We start from the raw sequence: 9,295 nt of genomic DNA on the forward strand, positions 1-9,295 counted from the left end.
AATGTTTTTAGAAATTGGTATGCCTAAAAAATTTATTGTTAGATAAATACAGAATTTTATCTCTTTTGGACATGTACAGATAAAAAATTAACGTGTTTCAAGTAATATAAAATACAGATCTCTCATTTCTCTTTAGGAATAGCAGCAACACAGTTTTTGTTTTAAAATTGTAAGTCTGTGGTGCTGTATTATTTCACAAATCAGCTCATTTAATGATTACTAGATCCAAGTCAATGTTAAACTACTAGACAAGAAAAATAAAATGGGCGTATTTCAGACAATGATGCCAATTTTAAGTATACCAACTCCTTTCCAATAGGTAGTGCAGCAAAACATCAAAACAAAAAGAAGTGACATTTCTGGAGGCGTGGTAAATAATTATGCTGAAGTTTAAAAAAAAAATTCTGTCCTTTTAGCCCTTTCTCCTCAGATCCATCAAGAATCCATTTAAGAGGGCTGGCAGAGTGGGTTCAAGTGGTAAGAGAGCCTGCCTTGCAGGTGTGAGATCCTGAGTTCAAACCCCAGTGCCACCAATTAAAAGAATCCATTTAGAAAAAAAAGCTAGGAAGTTGATCATAATGAGTTATAGGCTTTAGTATACAAGTGAAAACTGATAACACAAAAAGCCTAAAATCATATACCTATTCGGCCTTGGAATAATCACTGGATCTGGCATCAGATGTCCTCAGTCACCATCTTGACTAATTTTTGGTTCTGTGACCTTTTGTCTCTGAGCTCTAGTGGCATTATCTCCCAAATAATGATATCTGTATTCAAATCCTTTATAAACTCTAAGACCCTACATATACATTTTTCAATTATCGTATGATAAGGAGTGAGAAATAGCCCTGAAGTCCATTATTCCTAACATGTAGCATAATCATTTATTTATAGATGGAATAAATATACAGTAATCCCTCTTCCCCTCAAGGTGGTAGGTTCTAAGACTGCCGATGAATGCCTGAAACCATGGATTATACAGCATTCTGTACTGGTTTATTTTTTTTTCCTACATCCCTACAATAACACTTAATTTGTAAGTTAGACACATTAAAAGATTAATTCATTCTCTCTTCTTCCCCTCCCCTCTCCTTCCCTCCCCTACCTCTGCTCCTTTCCCCTCCCATTCTGTCCCCTCTGTGTGTGTAAGGTCTCCCTTGTAGCTCATAAACCAGGATGGCCTAAACAATCTGGCCTCAAACTTGAAATCCTCCTGCTTCATGAATATAGGTATATGCCATCACCCTAACAGACTACGGCCATAACTTTTGCAGTTTGAGGTGCTGACGCCAGACCTAGCATGATTTTTTTTTTCCCTTTATGATTGCACAGATAGATGTTTGATTGTTACTGTAGATGTTAGCAACCTCTTTTCTTATTAATTGAGAACTTTCACCTTTCCACATTGTCAGCATCACTACTCATGTGCTTTGGGGTTCATTAAAATAAGGGTTACTTAAATACAAAGACTACATTACCTCAGCAGTCAATCTGATAAATGCTAAACGGTAGGGTGTATAGCATGGGTATGCTGAACAAAGGAATGGTTCACTTCCCATGTGGGATGGAGTAAGAGTAGGACTAAGTACATGGGTGTATGTTATCATACTACAAGAGTTTTATTTTGGGGATTTTCCAGGAAATACTTTGTAACAGGGTTGATTATGAGTAACTGAAACTGAAAATCCAAGCAAAATTCTGGGTGGTTGGTTAGTCTTTTCTCCTTTCTATTGTGTAGAGTTTTTAATACCATAAACTGGATTATCTCATCCTTTTCAAGTTTTTTCAACTCATGATTATCTCCTAAGCGTGGAACGACAAAAACAGCAATATAGTACAGTTGTCATGTATGTTAGGCTTAAATGGGAATACAGTCAAATTCTTTATCTTAAGATACAAAGTTTAATATACTCCATCAATGGATCCCAAACATCTCTGGGCTATTGCTTGCCTTTGATAAAATTAGGAATGTAAAGACAATGCAGTGAGTTATTCTTAAAACTGAATTTAGTTCATTTAAAGGGCTATATTAATTATTTTCTACTTTCATGGAGTAAAAATTGTTGGTGTTTCTCCTTTTAAAATACGGAATTTGAAAGTCTGGCAGCTCTGTTTAAATATGCTTTCTGTTAGACTGTGGGTGTGGCTCAAGTGGTAGAGCTCTTTCTTATTAAGCACAAGACCCTGAGTTAAATCCATACTGCAAAGCAAGCCTTTTTGGGGGCATTATCTTTGCAAGAACAAAACCCAATAACCAGTGAACTTATTTTTTTATCATGTTGTGTCATTTTGCCCTAAAGGCTATGTTCTGATCTCATTTTATTTACCCAGTTGTGCAAATTATCTTTTGTTTCCCTCTCTCTGAGTTCCCAGCCACCTTGATTTCATATCTTCATATCATTGCTGTTCATTCCTCTCATCACTACCTTGTTATAACAGATTCCCTTAGAGGGGAAGGGAAAACATAAAAACCTGAAGTGACCAAGATTCCAAAAGTAAGTTAGCTCTTGCTCTTGGTCTACTGCTGTCTGTGAGAAAGATTTTCTTTTTTTTTTCTCCTCACAGAAGTAAGAAGAAGAATAATATTGGTCTGTGGATATACCGCAGTGGTAAAGTGCTTGTATAACATGTATGAGGCCTTGGGTTTGATTGTCAGCACTGCAAGAAAAAAAGAAAAAAAAACCTTATTATTGAATAGTTAATCCCTTGGCGCTCTCAAGAACAGTTTTTGATTCTATAGAGTGAAAGAAAGGTGATAAACACCTGACACATAATTATAGAACAGTTGAGATTAAACAGGTTTTCACAGTAACTGTGGTTGTCCGCTTTGTTGCTCCTACATGTTGTTCTGTATACTTTTTACTAAATGCCTTGAAAACAATGGAAATGGAATACTAGTTTTTATTTAAAGATCATTGTAATCAATTGATAGCCATAGATAGCGTATTTGGTTTGTGTTTACCAAAGTACTTTGATATATCTCATTCTTATTGATCCTTTTAGCTTTATCTATAGGAAATCTGAAGAGTAAAGGACTAAGGTGAAAATCTTTGTGGGGCTGGGACTGGGTGTGAGTGACAAAGGAGGCATTTGGAACCTGAATATTAAGAGAGATTTTCACTCGTAGGTTTGTATCAGTACTAATGGTAGTCCCAGCTTTGATGCTTTATCCAGGATTAGACAGTTGTACAGTTGATATAATCAGGACCAGAACCTAATTCCTAACTTAATTTTTCTTAGGTAAAATGTATTTTATAAGTTATTTAATTATGAGCAATAAAAAAACCTTTATTTTCTGTCTTTTGCTGTTGTGATTTAACTATAGACTGTAGATATGCTAGTGATTGTCTGTAAATTCATTTAAAGGCTAGACGAATATTTTCCTAATGCTGTGAATTTCAGCTCAATCAGATATTGCTCAGGTTTTTTTCCTGAGGCCAATTTGCTTTTAAATTAAATGTCAAGGTAAATATATGTACATTATATATTTGTGTCTTCTCACGACATCTCTAACAGTGTTTCTTGATGTGCATTTAATAATTAAGAATTTTATATATTTAAGATATACAATTTGGTGCTTCGATACACATTATAAAATAACCATGATAATATACAATTTATTACTAATGCCTGTCTTTGGATGGAAAGAGGATTAGAGATACCATGGTCTGTATGGTTTATTAGTGTCTGGGCTTGTTACTTTTGTGACCATTACATAATGATAGTTATTTTAGCAGATTACTTATGACTAGTCTTTATAAGCTTATCATATAATTGATAGTGTTGCAACTCAGACTATTAGCAAACCTGATCTCATATGTATAAAATGGATCAAGACATGAATATCTGAATCCTTCCTGATTTGTTAGTTTATGTAACTGGTGCATTCCAAATTAGAGTTGATTACTGCTTTTCATTCCAAAGACTATAAGATGAAGGGGTTTGGAAGAGAAATAGAGCTATTAGTGTCTTTCAGGTCTTACCTGTGTATGACGTTTTGAAAAGAATATATGAAAATCAGTCTCTTTAGTTTAGACTTTTTTCCATAGAGGGATGTATGTATCTGCTCTGGGCAGACAGGATATGTATGTTTCTGTCCTGGGAGTGTTTTTATGAAAAAGCTAAATACTTTTCACTAAATTACTTTACCTTTTTTCCTTTTAGAAACCTGTGGATTTTTGTATCTAAGTTTACTGAGTTTGATGCAAGAAAACTGCATAAATTATATAAGCATGCTATTAAAAAACGACAAGAATCTCAGGTAAACTGGCTTTTATCATATTTTATTCTTTTATGTCATTAAACCATGATACATTATTACTCCAAATTCAGTTGATCAGTGTAGAAGGAATTAATTAAATAGAAAAATAACCATTAGCAATACTACAATAACTGTTCAGACAACATCCACAGAAGGAAGCTAATTCGTGATTAAAAAATAGGATATTGCCATAGTCTAAAAGATCCCCTCTGATATTTATTAATAACAGAAGGAAAACAATTACTGTGGAAGAGAAACTTGCCTGACATCACCTTAAATAAGTAGTCACAGTAATAAGACATAGCAACATCATAAAAATCTCCGATACAGTAAATTAATAGAAGCACATAATCTGTGGAATTCTTGTCAAAGATGTATAACTTCATTCTAATCATGAGACACTATCAGACAACCCAACTTGAGAGATAGTCTATAAAATAACTGTTTGGGATTCAAAAATGTCAAGATTGTGGAAGATGAGGAAAAATGAAGGAACTATCACAGAAGATGTAACAACTAAGTGTAATGTGGGGCTCCAGGTTAGATCTTGGAGCAGAAAAAGGACATTAGGGGGAAACATGGAATCTGAATCAAGTCTACTTCAGTTAGTAATACTGCATCAGTGTTAATTAGCTAATTATGTAATGGTTATATAAGATACTAACATTAGAAGCTAGGTAAAAGAGGTATGGGAGCTTACAGTACTCTTCTTGCAACTTTTCTGTTAAGTCTAAAAATCAATTTTTTAAAAGAACCAGGCTCTCAATAGTTTATACTTTAAAAAAAGATATTTGTGAGTGTTACATATATACATATTAGCATCTTATGTGAAGACTTCATTGAATATCAGGATTTGTTTTTTAAGGATCCCTCCCCACTTGTTCTATAAGCATTTTAAGCCACGTAAAAGATTCTTATGTATTTTATTTTAGCAAAACAATGACCAGAACAGCAATTTGAATGCTCATGTGATTAGAAATCCAGGTAAGCCTTATTAATTATTTTGTAAAATAAATTTGAAACTTGCTTTTGTTGTTGTTGTTGCTTTATATATATACAAACCAGAGACTTCAAAGTTCTTTTTTTAAAAATACCTTTATATTGCCTAGATGCTATAATTTTAATATATGCCTACATTATTAAATCTGTTTTCTTAACGTTTTAGATTTTATTGTCCTTTTCATGAATCAGCTTTTTACCAGTTTCTAGAAATTGTTAAAAATGAATGTTAATTCTTTTTTTTAAATGATATGGAAAAATGCAGTTTTTTCTGTGTAAGAGTGTGGCCTCATGTTTTTCAGTTGTGATTTTCATATTTCAGAACCCTTTTTAAAAAGCCTTAGTATTGCTTTGATAGACCATTTCTTAAATGCTTTGACTGCTGTATTTAGAAAATGATTTTGTTTTGGTAGGAGTTACTGTTAGCAATCTGTGAAAGTAGTTTTATCATATTTTTAAGTCATTAACAAAAGCTTGACTTTTTATCTAATAGATGTGGAAAGATTAAAAGAAAGCACAAATCATGACGATAGCAGCAGGGACAGCTATTCTTCTGACAGACATTTATCTCAGTATCACGATCATCATAAAGACCGGCACCAGGGAGACTGTTACAGAAAGAGTGATTCTAGAAAAAGACCCTATTCTTCATTTAGTAATGGTAAAGACCATCGTGAATGGGATCACTACAAGCAAGACAGCAGGTAGACTTCAGTAACTTTTGAAATTTGTTTATACGTGTCTTTCTTCTTTTGATTATATTTGCTGTGATTGACCTGTATTCCAGTCAGTTTTGACAAAATCAGAAAAAGTTTTGTTTGATTATAAATAAGAAGAATAAATATTGGAGATATGACTCAGTGGTGAGGTACTGAATCCAAACCCTACTGCTGCTAAAATAAATAATTGATACATTGTACCTTTTGCCATTAATACTAAGAACTGAATTCCTCCATACATTGTTTTTTGAATTTTGCAATTGAAGTCAGTATGCAAAGTGAAAATATGAGAGATGAAAGCTGGTGTAGGGAGTTCTATAAATATAAATTGTGGAATTATTATAGTTGGCTGTGGAGAATATTGGCTTAAATGCGCTCTAAAATACAATAATTGAGTAAAATAAAATTTGATAGAATAATGTTCCATATTTTCTGGGGAGAATTTTGTACTCTATTAAAAAAAAAATCTGAGGGGAAAATAATTTAACAGGAGCAGAATATGTTCTACTACTTTATTAATAAAGGAGTATCTTTAATAAACATTGCTAAAAGTAAAGTCAAACATTGAGAATGAAGAGCAAAGATGAAAAAGAAATTAGAAGATCTAGGGTTATAGCTCAGTGATAAAATGTTTGTCTAGCGAGTACGAGGCTCTGGTATTGCCATTATTGGAAGGAAGGGAGGAAAGTAATTAGAATACATTCTCTGTATTTTGGTTGTGCTCACAGCAATAATTCCTTCTTTAAAAGCTGTCACTATAAACATGTCAAGTATAAAGTGTCTTAATATTAGAAAGGAGCATATAATGAAAATGAAAAGCCATATTTGTAGTAGTATATATTTATAATTTCACAGGCCTCTAGAAAATCCTGTTTGTATTAAGAAACTTTTATCAAGAAAAAGAAACCATTCATTTTTAGTGGCATTTTGTTTTTGTCTTTTGGTAGTATGGGGGTTTGACCTTGGCCTGATGTTTTTTAGGTAAGTACTGTACCACTTGAGTCACGCCTCCAGTTCCTTTTTACTTTAGGGTTTTTGGGTTTTTTTTTGTTTTTTCGTTTTCAGATAAGGTCTCACTTTTGCCTGGGGACAGCCTTAGATAGTGATCCTCCTACCCACACCTCCCACATAGCTGAGATTACAATGAGCATCACCCTATTCGACTTGTTTGTTGAGATGGGGGTCTCGTTAACTTTTTACCCAGGCTGATCTTGAACTGCAGTCCTACTAATCTCCAGTTCCTAAGTATTTGAGATAACAGACTTTAGCTAATACACCAGCAGTATATTTTACTTGAAAAGGCAAACATTTTGGAAACTTCTTATTGAACTGCCATGTTTTTTGTTTTTAGCAGATTGCCCTATTTATATGTGGAGTAAATTTCTCAGTAATGATTTGGATGCTAAGCGTTATAATTAAGTAGTCTAACTTGAGGGAACATTTATTAGACATCAATAAGAAATGAAAAGTCTCCTAAAAAATCATTTCATGGACTGTGTTGTAAAATTGTAAATATTTTTCTATTTATAGGTTCAGGGGTAGTTATGATTATCACAGTTCCAACTGGTAGACTGTTAACATAAATTAATACAAATGTCATAGAATAAAAGGCAGTTTTTCTAAGGTAGGCATGCAAAATTAGGTCCCATCTGAGGTTCTTTGTATAGCTCTCTAGTTTTATGAATCAAGTAACTTTACCAAAGAGATATTTCTAATAATTTTGAAGCTCAGTTTGTTAAATTTAATGAGTTACTAAGCTTATATACAATTAAAGTCTTATTTTAAGATTTTATTTGGAAACATTTTAATTTGCATTATTAGTTTGGCTAAAAGGTTCAACTTCTCTTTTATTAGATACTACAATGACAGAGAGAAACACAGAAAACTGGATGATCACAGGAATAGAGATCACAGGTCAAACTTGGAAGGCAATTTGAAAGATAGATCTCATTCAGATCACAGACCTCATTCAGATCATCGGTCGAGTTCTGAGTACCCACATCATAAATCTTCCAGGGATTACAGGTATCACTCAGATTGGCAAATGGACCACAGAGCTTCTGGTAGTGGCCCCAGGTCACCTCTAGATCAGAGGTCTCCCTATGGCTCCAGATCTCCATTTGAACATGCAGTTGAACACAAAAGTACACCTGAGCATACCTGGAGTAATCGGAAAACATAACAAAAACTTGTCTTTCTGAACTTTCTTTTAGCCATATATCATAAACCAACACAGTAATTGCCTTACACGACTTGAAAGATTATAACAGATCTTCTATCAGTAGCAGTATTGTTACTTCTTTCCAGGATGCAAGGTCTATTATCCCAACAGAAGAGAAAATATTTTTATATTTAAGGATTATGCTGCACTGTACTACAAATATTGTGGTACTTTTTTTTTTCTTTTTTAAAGAAATGAAAAATGTTTACTATAACAGGGACCTCAACACTGCCCTCCCGTATAGGCTGGATAAAACTGTTTTTAAGTCAGTGATTTTAGACTGACCTCCATTTAAATTATGTTTGTATATGAACTTTACTCTGACCTGTGATCATGTTTCAGGAAGGAATGAAAGAGAGTTCTTTTCTTAATAAAGAAAACACACTCAAGGACTTTGTTCACTTTCCAAAGCTACTTGTTTACATTGTACACTGCGACCACCTTGCCGCTTTTCATCACAAGCTTGAATATTTAAATTCTGTACTTATATCTGTAATATAGTCAGGAATTTCCTGTTTGTGATCTATTATTATGCCTTTTTACAAAAAAAGATGGCTGTAAATTATTGTAAATGTATTAAATGAGCTTTCCTTACTTCCTTTCCCTTCTCAGGCTTCTTTTGACTGTTCCTTTCCCTACCAACTCAGGCCTTCTTATTAAAAAAAAAAAAAATCCGTGTAATAACACTTTTTAATGATTTGTCTTGATGGAATCATTGTTTAGAATGTAAAAATGGGGAAAGGGGCCACTTATTTCCATTAGTTCTCTTTTTATATTGAATATTTTATTAGATACATGTTATCCCTCCCCCTCCCTTTTTTTTTCTTTTTTAGTCAATATTGTGTTTGTATTAAAAATAAATCTGGTGAGATAAAGGTAATATGTAAAACCTAAACTGCATGCTCTGGAAACATTTTTTTCAGATGCATTTGGTTTGAAAGGGTAGGTATCTGAACACCTTCAGAATCCAAAATAGCTAAAAGTTATTGTAAGTTTGTTTGTTTTTCCTTTTCATGTGGGCAATAATGTCAAATGTGCTATGCAGCCAGGTTAACATTTTAGATAAACTTGATTGATTTTTAATATAAACTGTTA

At 33.2% G+C, this 9,295-nt stretch overlaps 1 protein-coding gene across 3 annotated transcripts in view; it reads left to right on the forward strand.

Annotated features, from left to right (window-relative positions):
- The window catches only part of Chd1 (chromodomain helicase DNA binding protein 1), a 140,784-nt gene extending 131,879 nt beyond the window's left edge, over positions 1–8,905 (forward strand). For all 3 annotated transcript variants that reach the window (XM_074077036.1, XM_074077034.1, XM_074077035.1), the window contains 4 exons: positions 4,165–4,261; positions 5,194–5,245; positions 5,754–5,964; positions 7,834–8,905. In XM_074077036.1, coding sequence (XP_073933137.1) covers positions 4,165–4,261; positions 5,194–5,245; positions 5,754–5,964; positions 7,834–8,161 — 688 coding nt within the window. In that variant the 3' untranslated portion in view covers positions 8,162–8,905. The remainder of the gene's footprint in view (positions 1–4,164; positions 4,262–5,193; positions 5,246–5,753; positions 5,965–7,833) is intronic.
- Positions 8,906–9,295: the final 390 nt, after the last annotated feature.

This window comes from Castor canadensis, chromosome 6 (genome assembly GCF_047511655.1).
Source record: "Castor canadensis chromosome 6, mCasCan1.hap1v2, whole genome shotgun sequence".
Classification (NCBI taxonomy): Eukaryota; Metazoa; Chordata; class Mammalia; order Rodentia; family Castoridae; genus Castor; species Castor canadensis.